The sequence below is a fragment of the Neofelis nebulosa genome, chromosome 1, assembly GCF_028018385.1.
Source record: "Neofelis nebulosa isolate mNeoNeb1 chromosome 1, mNeoNeb1.pri, whole genome shotgun sequence".
Lineage (NCBI taxonomy): Eukaryota > Metazoa > Chordata > Mammalia > Carnivora > Felidae > Neofelis > Neofelis nebulosa.
In genome coordinates this window covers 26233237-26247491 of record NC_080782.1, presented here as the reverse complement: position 1 = coordinate 26247491, position 14255 = coordinate 26233237, and the positions used below count along the sequence as shown (strand labels likewise).

At 39.2% G+C, this 14255-nt stretch overlaps 1 protein-coding gene and 1 pseudogene across 3 annotated transcripts in view; one reads left to right on the top strand and one right to left on the bottom strand.

Annotated features, from left to right (window-relative positions):
• Nucleotides 1-14255, top strand: part of ZFR (zinc finger RNA binding protein) — an 86946-nt gene that overhangs the window by 70847 nt on the left and 1844 nt on the right. For all 3 annotated transcript variants that reach the window (XM_058716715.1, XM_058716737.1, XM_058716706.1), the window contains 2 exons: nt 8342-8453; nt 8562-8659. In XM_058716715.1, the coding sequence (XP_058572698.1) occupies nt 8342-8453; nt 8562-8659 (210 nt within the window). The remainder of the gene's footprint in view (nt 1-8341; nt 8454-8561; nt 8660-14255) is intronic.
• Nucleotides 1433-1900, bottom strand: LOC131489062 (large ribosomal subunit protein uL14-like; annotated as a pseudogene).

The window sequence follows — 14255 nt, the reverse complement described above, 5'->3', positions numbered from 1 at the left end:
TCCTATTTTATTATTACTAACATCTTCATCTGTCAAATGGGAATAATAGTCCTATCTGCCCCTAAAAGGTGATTGTGGGAATTTACATTGGTTAATGTACATAAGAGCTTGGAATAGTGCTTAGTTTATAATAAGCACTCAATAAGCATTAGTTTTAATAAAAAGGATAACTACTATTATTTCTGTTATATAACCAGACTTCCTAGTGTTAGATTGTGCTTACATTAAATATAATAGCCCTATTGTAAATCTTTGAGCTTGTCAGTTGTATGCTAAAAAAGGGTTTACCCGTTTACTTTGCCACCAAATGAAAGTATCTGCGTTCTCACAGTCTCAGAAGATGTTTTTTTAAGTCAGTGGCACACCTGGCTGGCTCAGTCAGTGGAATGTGCGACTCTTGATCTTAGAGTTGTGAGTTTGGACCCCACATTGGGTATAGAGACTACGTAAAATCTTTTAGGGAGGCCTAGGTGGCTCAGTTGGTTGGGTATCTGACTATTGATCTCAAGTCTTGATCCCAGGGTTCTGAGTTCAAGCCCCATATTGGGCTCCACACTAGGTATGAAGCCTGCTTAATTAATTAAATCTTTAAAAAGAAAAGAAAAGAAAGAAACTAATATCCAAGGAAACTAGTTAACTGGTCTGGATCACCCATTGATAAAGGATATACATTGCAATATAGTTGTGGCTTTTAAAAACAAAAACATTTTAAATCAGACCTGGGTTTAAATCTCAACCTAATTTTTACAGTTTAGCTGCATAACCTTGGACAAGTTATTTAACCTCTTTAAGATTTTCCCCCCAGTCTTTAAAATTCAGGTATAGTAGCATCTAGTTATGAGGATTAAATTAAATTATGCATTTAAAGTGCTATTATTAGCACGTGGGACACCTGTGTGGTTCAGTCGGTTAAGCATCCAACTTCGGCTCAGGTCATGATCTCACCTTTGGTAGGTTCAAGTTCCGCATCTGGCTCTGTGCTAACAGCTCAGAGCCTAGAGCCTGCTTCACATTCTGTGTCTCCCTCTCCCTCTGCCCCTCCCCTACTTGCATGCTCTCTCTCGCTCTCGCTCTCACAAAAATAAATATGGGCGTATGGTGGCTCAGTTGGTTAAGTGACCGACTTCGTCTCAGGTCATGATCTCACAGTTTGTGGGTTCAAGCCCCATGTGGGGCTCTGTGCTGAACACTTGACTGGAGCCTGCTTCAGATTCTGTGTCTCCTTCTCTCTCTGCCCCTCCCCCGCTTGTGCTCTGTCTCACCCTCTCAAAAATAAACAAACTTAAATTATTTTTAAATAAACATTTAGAAAAATAAAAATAAAGTGCTTAGCATAAAAAATAAAGTGCTTAGCATGGTGCTTGCCACATTGTAAGCCTAATTAGTACAACTAGAGATGAGAAGGAAGAATAGGCTTCATAAGTGGTTTGGGTTAGGGGGCAAATAATTTTTTTTTTTTAAACAATACACCAAAGAAACATGCAATACTGCCAGCATTGGATGAAATCCTGGGCCACAAGTCTGCACACTCTTTGGCAGCTCCTCCTGTGATAGCAGAACCTATCATTTCACCTTTATTGTTTACTGTGACCCTTCTGCTATCTTCAAAATAGAAAAACACACCATCTTTTCTCTGGTATGACCTTCATTGACAAATTACCACTGCTGGTTGTACCTTCTTTCTGAACTCTGGTTTGCCTCTCTTCACTGTGGCCATCACCATGTCACCCACAACAGCAGTAAAAAGTCTGTTCAGTCATTGCTTGATCCCCTTCACAGAGATGATACACAGTTTTTTGGTTCCTGTGTTGTCAGCACAGTTGATCATGGCTCCTACTAGAAGACCTAGGGAAATCCAGAATTTCACACTGAAGGACCCACCACATCCTCACTTCAACATCTTGAATGCCAGAAAGGAACCCATGAGTGTATGTGTGTAAAAGTTTGTTTATTTATTTTGAGAGAGGGAGAGAACAAGCAAGCAGGGGAGAGGCAGAGAGAGGGAATCCCATGTAGGCTTTGCACTATCAGCACAGAGCCTGATGCGGGGCTTGAACTCATGAGTCATGAGATCATGGCCTGACTTGAAATCAAGAGTCAGACACTTAACTGACTAAGCCGCCCAGGAGCCCCTCCCCCAAGTGGCTTTTAAAGCAAATACTAAAATTGTAGATCTCAAATCATTTAATATGGAGAGCTTTTCTCTCTACATAGCTTCAGCTACCAAGATTCTTTATAATCTAAATATTATTTCTCTTGATTCTGTTCATCTTTGATGTTTACTTTTTACTTTCAAATGCATACATTTCAGAGTTTATAAACCACATGCATACTATTTTTGTTGCTTTCCCAACTATAGACATTTGCTTAGAAAATAACCATGTTCTGTAGAAAATTAATATTTTTAAATTGCTTGCTTCATAGCAAATGATCTCAGAAGGCAGATCGTTGACCTAGTTTTATTGTGGGTATTTATATATTGACTTTGGTTTTCCACAAGTAATTTATTTCCTTCTTGGTTTTTATTTAGTCTATACCTTTATTTGCAAGTATAAATCATAAATCCTCACTTTTCAAGGTTAATAAGTAGATTTTGATAAAACTTTGAATTACTTGAAACACACCCTGTGTCTTGACATACCAAGACTACAGCTGATTATTTAATACTTTTTTTCTCTTAACATTTTCTAAAAGTACTTATTAAAAGTGTGAGGTACAGGGGCGCCTGGGTGGCGCAGTCGGTTAAGCGTCCGACTTCAGCCAGGTCACGATCTCGCGGTCCATGAGTTCGAGCCCCGCGTCAGGCTCTGGGCTGATGGCTCGGAGCCTGGAGCCTGTTTCCGATTCTGTGTCTCCCTCTCTCTCTGCCCCTCCCCCGTTCATGCTCTGTCTCTCTCTGTCCCAAAAATAAATAAAAAACGTTGAAAAAAAAAAAAAAGTTTAAAAAAAAAAGTGTGAGGTACAGTTGACCCTTGAACAACATAGGGGTTAGGGGCACCAATCCCCACACAGTTAAAAATTCATGTACAACTTTTGACTGCCCAAAAACTTAACTACTAATAGCCTGCTCTTCATAGGAAGCTTCACAAATAACACAGTCCATTAACACATTTTGTATGTTGTATGTATTACATCCTTTGTTCTTTTTTTTTTTTTTTTTTTTTTAATTTTTTTAACGTTTATTTATTTTTGAGACAGAGAGAGACAGAGCATGAACGGGGGAGGGTCAGAGAGAGGGAGACACAGAATCTGAAACAGGCTCCAGGCTCTGAGCTGTCAGCACAGAGCCCGACGCGGGGCTCGAACTCACGGACCGCGAGATCATGACCTGAGCCGAAGTCGGCCGCTTAACCAACTGAGCCACCCAGGCGCCCCCATCCTTTGTTCTTATAGTAATGCCTAACTTTTCTTAAATTCTTTTGATATATCAAGGCTACATTCATCTTGTTGTCGTTAATGTTGATGTTATTTATTTTGAGAGAGTGAGCGGGGAAGGGACAGAGAATCCCAGGCAGGCTCCCCACCCAGCGTGGAACCCAACACAGGGCTCAATCCCATGACCATGAGATCATGACCCGAGCCGATAACAAGAGTCAGACGCTCAACTGACCAAGCCACTGAGGTACCCCTCATCTGTCTTTTCAAATTATAACAAATGTCCAAAATATTGTCCTACTTATTTATTAAAGAGTTTTATTTTTAAGTGATCTCCACACCTAATGTAGGACTCAAACTCACAACCCTGAGATCAAGAGTGAGATCAAGAGCATGCTTTACTGCCTGAGCCAGCCTGGTACCCGTCTAATATATTTATTTTTACAAAATCCATGTATTGGTGAACCCACACCGGTCAAACGCATGTTATTCAGGGGTCACCTATATTTGTGAAAGCTGCATATTTTGTAACTTAGTGTTGTATTTTGAGCACAGCATCAGGAATTTTGATAATTACCACCTTTAATTTCTCTTATGACCAGGACTGTTCTCACATTATTTTCAAAAGCATTTTGTTTCCTAAACATTTATTGAGTAATTTCTACATGTTGGCTACTTATGCTAGGCACAGGAGTTCAAAATAAATGACATTGATCTTCTCTTCAATGATTTCACAGTCTGTTGAACATCTTAAAATAGTACTTGATTTGTCTAAAAAAGGAGAGCCATTTATTACACATTCATAGAGTTGTCTGAGTAACTGAAGCTGATTCCTTAGAATTCTCAAAAATTTTTTAGGTTTATTTTTATTTATTTTGAGAGAGAATAGAGAGCAAGTGGGGGAGGGACAGAGAGAAGGAGAGAAAGAATCCCAAGCAGACTCCTTGCTCTCAGCTCAGAGCCCGATGTGGGGCTTGAACTCCCAAACCGTGAGATCATGCCTGAGCTGAAGTCAGACTCTTAACTGACTGAGCCATGCCACCCAGGCACCCCTAAAATTCTAAAAATTTCTAACTGACAATCTTTAAACAAAATGTCTTGAACATCTTCCTGCATTCTTCTGAGTAAACTGAACCATCTTAATTTTTTTCATTGTGATTTGCATTTATCATATGAACATTCATTATTTTCATTTTTGTTAATCAGTGTCTCATGCTGCCGGCTATTATTTTTGTACCTGTTAATTGTGTAGTGTCTCTTTAAATTTCCAACTCTCTTATAATTTATTCCTAATTTGTTTGGGGCTACTTCTCCACATGTCCAGACTTTTTAGTTATTGCTATTTAAAGATCTGACTAATGCAGGGGCACCTGGGTGGCTCAGTTGGTTGGGCATCTGACTTCAGCTCAGGTCATGATCTTGCAGTCTGAGTTCAAGCCCCACGTCGGGCTCTGTGCTGACAGCTCAGAGGCTGGAGCCTGCTTCAGATTCTGTCTCCATCTCTCTCTGCCCCTCCCCTGCTCTCACTGTGTCTCTGTCTCTCAAAAATAAAATAAAAACATTTTTTAAATTTTTTAAAAAATCTGACTAATGCGGCGCCTGGGTGGCTCAGTCAGTTAAGCATCCGACTCTGCTCAGGTCCTGATCTCACTGTTCACGAGTTCTTGGGCTCTGTGCTGATAGCTCAGACCCTGGAGCTTGCTTCACATTCTGTGTGTGTGTCTCTCTGTCTCTCTCTCTCTCTCTCTCTCTCTCTCTCTCTCTCTGCCCTTCCCCTCCTTGCACTCTGTCTCTCTCAAAAATAAATAAAAACATTATAAAAAAAAAAAAAACAACAATCTGACTAATGGCCTTAGGGTGAATAGGTTGATAGGGTAAATCTCAGATTAGATAACTTCATAAGCATTTTAGGTACACAAAAATAGATTCTGACTAAGGTATTTTCAGCTTCATTATCATTTTTGTTTTGATTTTTTTTCTTTTTTTTATTAATTTTTTTTTTAATTTACATCCAAATTAGTTAGCATATAGTGCAACAATGATTTCAGGAGTAGATTCCTTAGTGCCCCTTGCCCATTTAGCCCATCCCCCCTCCCAGAACCCCTCCAGCAACCCTCTGTATGTTCTCCATATTTAAGAGTCTCTTCTGTTTTGTCCCCCTCCCTGTTTTTATATTAGTTTTGCTTCCCTTCCCTTATGTTCATATGTTTTGTATCTTAAAGTCCTCATATGAGTGAAGGCATATGATATTTGTCCTTCTCTGACTGACAAATTTTGCTTAGCATAATACCCTCTAGTTCCATCCATGTAGTTGCAAATGGCAAGACTTTATTCTTTTTGATTGCCGAGTAATACTTCATTGTATACATATACCACATCTTCTTTATCCATTCATCCATCGATGGACAGTTGGGCTCTTTCCATACTTTGGCTATTGTTGATAGTGCTGCTATAAACATTGGGGTGCACGTGTCCCTTCGAAACAGCACACCTGTATCCCTTGGATACATACCTGGTAGTGCAATTGCTGGGTTGTAGGGTAGTTCTGTTTTCAGTTTTTTGAGGAACCTCCATACTGTTTTCCAGAGTGGCTGCACCAGCTTGCATTGCCACCAACAATGCAAAAGAGATCCTCTTTATCCGCATCCTAGCCAACATCAGTTGTTGCCTGAGTTGTTAATGTTAGCCATTCTGACAGGTGTGAGGTGGTATCTCATTGTGGTTTTGATTTGTATTTCCCTGATGCTGAGTGATGTTGAGCATTTTTTCATGCGTCAGTTGGCCATCCAGATGTCTTCTTTGGAGAAGTGTCTATTCATGTCTTTTGCCCATTTCTTCACTGGATTATTTGTTTTTTGGGTGTTGAGTTTGATAAGTTCTTTATAGACTTTGGATACTAACCCTTTATCTGCTATGTCGTTTGCAAATATCTTCTCCCATTCTGTCAGTTGCCTTTTAGTTTTGCTGATTGTCTCCTTCGCTGTGCAGAAGCTTTTTATTTTGATGAGGTCCCAGTAATTTATTCATTATCATTTTTTTAATGTTTATTTGTTTTGAGAGAGAGCAAGTGGGAGAGGGGTGGAGAGAGAGAATCTCAAGCAGGCTTCATTCTGTCAGCACAGAGTCCAGCACAGGCTTGATCTCAGGAAGCTTGAGATCATGCCCTGAGCCAAAATCAAGAGCCAGATGTTCAACCAACTGATCCACCCAGGTGCCCCAGCTTCGTTATCATTTTAAGGATTTTATTGTAGTTTCAGTCTGTTTAGTTTCTTTGAATATTGTATTGGTGGTCATACTTTTTAAATTTCAGTAAAAACTGGGGCGCCTGGGTGGCGCAGTCGGTTAAGCGGCCGACTTCAGCCAGGTCACGATCTCGCGGTACGGTCCGTGAGTTCGAGCCCCGCGTCAGGCTCTGGGCTGATGGCTCGGAGCCTGGAGCCTGTTTCCGATTCTGTGTCTCCCTCTCTCTCTGCCCCTCCCCCGTTCATGCTCTGTCTCTCTCTGTCCCAAAAATAAATAAATAAATAAATAAATTTCAGTAAAAACTATCACAAAATGCAAAAGGCCATATTTTATATTTGTTCCATTTGCGTGAAATGTCCAGAAAGACAAATCTGTAGAAATAAAAAGTGGTTTACTGGTTGCCAGGGGTTGGAGGAAAGGGAAAATGGATAATGATAGCTGGTGGATATGGAGGGTTTTTGGGGGGGTTGGGTGGAGGTGATGCAGTATTCTGGAATTAGATAGTGATAATGGTTGAACAACTTTGTAAGTATACTGAAAACCACTGAATTATACTCTTTAAAAGAATGGATCTTATGTGTATTATATCTCAAGTTTTAAAATCTAAATTAAAGCAAATTTTCTAATAGACGATTCAAAACATATTCTGAATTGGTTTCTTTCTAAATCTATACTTTTACTTTTGTCTTTTATTCATTGGTTTAGATTTTGAGTCTCAGATGTAATTTATTTATAGTGAAGGCATAATTTGTATTTTCCTTAGGGATAATATAAGTGCAGTTGTGCATTAAATGAAAATTTAGATAATCTACATTGTTTTTAAAGAAAAAAGTCTTCTTGGGGCGCCTGGGTGGCGCAGTCGGTTGAGCGTCCGACTTCAGCTCAGGTCACGATCTCGCGGTCCGTGAGTTCGAGCCCCGCGTCGGGCTCTGGGCTGATGGCTCGGAGCCTGGAGCCTGTTTCCGATTCTGTGTCTCCCTCTCTCTCTGCCCCTCCCCCGTTCATGCTCTGTTTCTCTCTGTCCCAAAAATAAATAAAAAACGTTGAAAAAAAAAAATTAAAAAAAAAAAAAAAAGAAAAAAGTCTTCTTTACTTGGGATATTGATCTACTCTAACTGTAGGTATTAAGGAACAAACATGTGAGCCCTAAATATCTAAAGAATTTTAAGGACTGTCATTTTAATAGGAAAGACCAGCAATAATTAAAACTAAAAACAAACCAAACTCTATTAATTTATTTTGCATTTTTCTTCATTAAGCATAAATTATAATATCTTTTTAAAGTGTAGGGGCGCCTGGGTGGCTCAGTTGGTTAAGCGGCCGACTTCGGCTCAGGTCATGATCTCGCAGTCGTGAGTTTGAGCCCCGCGTCGGGCTCTGTGCTGACAGCTCAGAGCCTGGAGCCTGTTTCAGATTCAGTGTCTCCCTCTCTCTGACCCTCCATTGTTCATGCTCTGTCTCTCCCTGTCTCAAAAATAAAAAAAATAAATAAAGTGTAAATTATATATTGCTTCATGAGTTTTGTTTTCATTACTTGTTTTATTTCATTTTGATTGTTTTTATATTTAATTTTCTGGTTTTGTGATTTGTTCTATGTAACGTTTTCAGTATTTAAAACTTTTAACAGCAACTTAATAAGTAGTTTTTCATTCTGATGTTTGAAACTGAGTAATTCCTTTGGTCTGTAAGTTATTAAACACAGTTTTTATTTTTTTATTTTTAGGCTATGGAGTTACTAGTCGAGAAGGCGATCAGTAGTGCTTCTAGTCCTCAGAGCCCTGGAGATGCACTGAGAAGAGTTTTTGAGTGCATTTCTTCAGGGATTATTCTTAAAGGTAGTTTTGGCTCATTTTTAATGTTTGTGCATTTGATAGTTGAATAATAACTCTTTCTTTTACAAATGGATAATGCTAATGCCTTTTTTTCCTCTATGGTGATTGTAGGTAGTCCTGGACTTCTGGATCCTTGTGAGAAGGATCCATTTGATACCTTGGCAACAATGACTGACCAACAGCGTGAAGACATCACTTCCAGCGCACAGGTACTAGTGTATTCCTAATCCCAAAGTTTTGTTGGGTCACTGCCCTTAAGGTTTTTTGTGGTGTGTGTGTGTGTGTTTTAATGTTCATTTTATTTTTATTTTTGAGAGAGAAGGAGGGACAGAGAGGGAAAATCCCAAGCAGGCTTCGCACTGTTAGTGCTGAGCCCTATGCGGGGTTTGAACTAACCATAAGATCATGACCTGAGCCGAAACCAGAGTCAGATGTTTAACTGACTGTGCCACCCAGGTGCCCCAAAGTTTTATCTTTTTTGTAATTGTCCTTTAGAAATCATTGTATAGTATTTTTTTTTCTTTTCAAGTTTTTAAATTCTAATTAGTTGGGGCGTCTGGGTGGCTCAGTCATTTTAGTACCCAGCTCTTCTCTTCATTTCAGCTCAGGTATGATCCCAGAGTCATGGTATTGAGCCCCATGGCAGTATTAATGCTGAGTGTAGAGTCTGCTTAAGAGTCTCTCTCTCTCTCTCTCTCTCTCTCTCTCTCTCTCTCTCTCTCTCTCTCTCTGCGCCCCCGTCCCCTGCTCGCTCGCGCTCTCTCTCTCTCTCTCTCTCTCTCAAATTTAAAAAATGAGTAAATAAACACACACAGATAAATTCTAGTTAGTTACCATACAGTAAAATATTGGTTTCAGGAATAGAATTCAGTGATTCATTACTGACATATGACACCCAGTGCTCATCATAAGTGCCTTCCTAATACCCATCACCATCTACCACCCACCTTCCTCCATCAACGTTCAGTTTGTTGTCTGTCTTTGTCTTTTTATGTTTCATTTTCCTCTCTTTTTTTTTTCCTCCCATATGTTCATCTTCTTCGTTTCTTAAATTCCACATATAAATGAAATCATATGGTATTTATCTTTCTCTGACTGACTCTAGCTCCATCCACGTTGCAAATGGCAAGGTTTCATTCTTTTTTTTATACTTTAGAACTTTTTCCTTAATGTTTATTTTTGAGAGAGAGAGAGAGAGAGAAAGAGAAAGCGCACACATAGGAGCAGGGGAGGGGCAGAGAGAGAGAGAGAGAGAGAGAGAGAGAGAGAGCGCGCGCGCGCCAGGATCCGAACCAGGCTCCACACATCAGTTGAGGTTCGAACTCAGCAACCGTGAGATGACCTGAGCTGAAACAAGTGTCGGATGCTTAACTGACTGAGCCACCCAGGGTCCCCAAAGATTTCATTCTCTTTGATTGCTCTGTGTGTGTGTGTGTGTGTGTGTGTGTGTGTAGTGTTTATATATACATAATGTGCATGTGTGGGTATTTATCAGTCAGTGGACATTTGGGCTTTCTCCATAGTTTGGCTTTTGGTTAATAATGATGCTGTAAACATCAGGGTGCCTGTACCCCTTCGAATTGTTTTTTGGTTGTTGTATCCTTTCTGTAAATACTTAGTAGTACAATTGCTGAGTTGTAAGGTAGTTCTATTTTTTTTAAGTTTTGGGGAACCTCTATAGTTTTTCAGAGTGGCTGCACCAGTTTGCATTCCCACCAACAGTTAAGAGGGTTCCCCTTTCTCCACATCCTCACCAACACCTGTTGTTTCTTGTGTTGTTAATTTTAGCCATTCTGACAGGTGTGAGGTGCTATCTTATTGTGGTTTTGATTTGTATTTCCCTGATGATGAGTGATGTTGAGTATCTTTTCATGTGTCAGTCAATAGGATGTCTTCTTTGGGATGTATAGTATTTTTTTGTGCTTCTTTAGTAAGCCCTTGGAGGAGATATAATTTAAACTAGATTTCACTAATATAATCTTAACTGCATTATTTTAACTATAATTTATATGTCTAAGTAAGTATATTATATAAATATAAAAATACCTCTGTATTTTCAGTGTCTTATTAAATCTGAATATTAGGTTATATATCATGATCAGTATAGGAACTGTTTTATGTCCTCTGGTTTTAAGAAGTGATGTGCTGTGTGGTTTTTGGTAGTTATTCCTATAATTTAGCCTCCCCTGCCACTGGAAAGGCTGTCTAATGTAGTTAATTAAAAATGTAGTCTCTGGAGTCAAGACTGTCTAGGTTTGAATATAAGCTCTTCCATCTTATCTATAAAACAAAGACCAAAGCAGTATCTGTCTCAAGCAGGATTTGGGGGAGGATTAAATGAGTTAATGTGTATAACTATTAACTGTATCTGATATATGGAAGGATCATAATAAATGTTAGCTATTATCAGTTAACAGTTTTTTTTTTTTAATAATATTTTTATTTATTTTTGAGACAGAGAGAGACAGAGCATGAGCAGGGGAGGGGCAGAGAGAGAGGGAGACACAGAATTTGAAGCAGGCTCCAGGCTCTGAGCTGTCAGCACAGAGCCTGACGTGGGGCTCGAACTCACGGACTGTGAGATCATGACCTGAGCTGAAGTCAGACGCTTAACCGACTGAGCCACCCAGGCGCCCCTATCAGTTAACAGTTTTATTAGAAGAATTATGGAAAGGAAAAACTGTGTGAACCTAATGGGAAAAAAAAAGTCTAAAACTCCTATAACTTCCCTTTTTTTTATTCCAAAATTGTACTAAGGGGAGAAAAGACAACTAGCTATGAACAGAAATACTTCACTCTAAGATATTAAGTTGTTGGACTTAAGTTCTTGATTTGTTGTCTCTTCTGGCAAGGGTAATTTAGAATTTGGAAGATGTTAAGATTAAATTGTGTCAAAAGTATATTAAGGGGTAATTGGTAGTAATAGAACCTTATGATTATCTTACAGACTTTATACAATTACTAATTCGTGTGTATTAGACAAGTTTTGTTTTTATTTCTCTGGGTTTAATTTTTTTGGGATGAAGATGGTTACCCTAAGTGGCTTTCTTTCTTCCTTGGTACTTAAAGAAGGAATTACTTACAAATTCTAAGGGAAATGAAATTTACGGTTGGGAACAGGGCATTCGAAAACGAATAGAATTCACTTTTGAAAGGCACTTTTTTTGTTTAAACGTGACTTCGAAGAAAGTGGTCTGACTTTAGGAGGTAGTGACAGATGTCCTTGTTAATAGTGAAGGAGTTAATTGCATTATTCCATTTCTGTAACATTCATAAAATAACATAAATACAGAGATGGAGAACAGAGTAGTGTTTCCTAGGAGTTTGGGATGGGGGTAGGGATTGTTACAAGAAAGGGAGTCTTACAGTGATGGCACAGTTTAATATCTTTTTTTTTTTAATGTTTGTTTATTTTTGAGAGACAGAGAGAGACAGAGCACGAGTGGGGAAGGAGCAGAGAGAGAGGGAGACACAGAATCTGATGCAGGCTCCAGGCTCTGAGATGTCGGCACAGAGCCCGACATAGGGCTCGAACTCACGAACCGCGAGATCATGACCTGAGGCAGAACCAAGAGTCCGACACTTAACTGACTGAGCCACCCAGGCGCCCCTAAAGTTTATTTTTTGAAAAAGAGCGTGCACAGTTGTGCACGTGAGCAGGGGAGGGACAGTGATTGAGGGAGAGAGAGAATCCCAAGCAGGCTCCACACTGACAGCACAGAGCCTGATGCAGGGCTCAAACTCAAGAACCATGACTGGAGCCAAAACCAAGAGTCAGACTCTTAATCGACTGAGCCACCTGGGCACCCTATGGTAGAAATGTATTAATATTCATTATTGTATACCAGGTATCTTTGGATATTTTCTGTTAATACAGAAAAAAATTACTCTGTTTATCTTTCATAAGTCTCTCTCAGAGAATTTGTATTCTGTTATGGTAAATATTCCTAGTTCTGGCTTCAGAAAGTTGCCTTATAGCTTAAAGGAGATAGAGAAGCACCCACTACTGGTGAAAATCCAGAATTACAAACTAAATAGAATACCTTATCAAGTCCTTATTAACACAGATGATTTGGGGACTTTTAGGATTTCAAAAGCCAATATAATGTGGCACAAAGTTCTAAGGAACTGAAATTGTATAATCGGGGAAAGTTTTAGAATAGTAAATTCTCACACAGATGACTATAGCCAACAACTGTATCTCAGCTGAAGAAAATCAACAGGTATTAAAAATATTCTCAATAGCAGCCATTTGGAAAACAGACTCCGAGGTATATTCCCAAGAGAACTGAAAACATGTCCACACAAAAACTTGTACAGGAATGTTCGTAGCAGCATTATGCATAATTGCTAAAAAGTGGAGACATCCCAAATGCCCATCAACTGGTAAATGAATAAACAAATACAGTATATATTCTGTACAGTGGAATATTATTTAGTCATTTAAAGGAATGAAGTACTGATACATGCTATAACATGGATTAACCTTAAAAACCTTATTAAGTGAAAGAAGTCAGACACAAAGCTATATAACGTAGGAGTCCATTTATATGAAATGTCCACAGTCTGCAAATCTTGTAAACATAGAAAAGCGGATTAGTGTTTGTCACTACCTAAGGGTGAAGGGGTTGAGGAATGACTGCCATTGAGTCATAGTTTTGCGGGGGGGAGGGGAAGTTGTGTGTGAGAATGTTCTGAAATTTGTGGTTATGGTTGAACAACTTTGTTAAGTGTACTAAAAAACACTGTACATTTTAGAAACGTGATTCTTAGGATATGTTAATTAAATCTCAAAAAAATAGTCTGGGGTGCCTGGTTGACTCCGTCAGTTAAGCTTCCCACTCTTGGTTTCAGCTCAGCTCATGATCTCACGGTAGTGAGTTTAAGGTCCAAAGTCGTCAGGTTCTGCACTGACAGCGCAGAATCTGCTTGAGATTCTCTGTCTCCCTCTCTCTGCCCCTTCCCTGATCATGTGTGTTTGTTCTCTCTCTCTCTCTCTCTCTCTCTCTCTCTGTCTCTCTGTCTCCCTGTCTCCGTCTCTCTCAAAAATAAGTAACTAAATGTAAAATTTAAAAAATAGTCTAAAGACGCCTGGGTGGCTTACTGTCAGTTAAGTGTCTGACTTCAGTTCAGGTCATGATCTCATAGTTTGTGAGTTTGAGCCCTGCATCAAACTCTCTGCTGTCAGCACAGAGCCATCTTCAGATCCTTTCTCTCCCTCCCCAACCTCAAAAATAAATAAACATTTTAAAGAAGTAGTCTAAACAGTTACATTGAAGGTTATAACCATATAGTAAAATTTGCCATATAATCAGATGATTACATCTTCTTGAATTAGTTTATTTAGAAATTTGAGGAATAGATTGTTTTGTGAAATCTTGTGACATTGATGCCTAACATATGTATGCCTGTGTGTACATAACCATGTAATGAAATTTTTATTTTTAGTTCATGAAGTAACAAGTTAAAGAAATGGCCTTTTTGTAAACCTGAGGAAGTGTGTATATGTATATATGTGCAGCCTATACACATGGTCATCCACAGAAAAAATGGGAAAATACATGCCTATAAACCAAACAGGGATTTACTGCATGAGTGAGAGACACTTTGTTTTGCTGTATATTGTTTCAAGGCTTTAAAAAAATTTTTTAATGTTTGTTTATTTTTGAGAGAGAGAGAGAGAGACAGGGTACAATCAGGGGAGAGGCAGAGAGGGAGGGAGACACAGAATCTGAAGCAGGTTCCAGGCCTCGAGGTGTCAGCCCAGAGCCTGACATGGGGTTTGAACTCATAAACCCTGAGGTC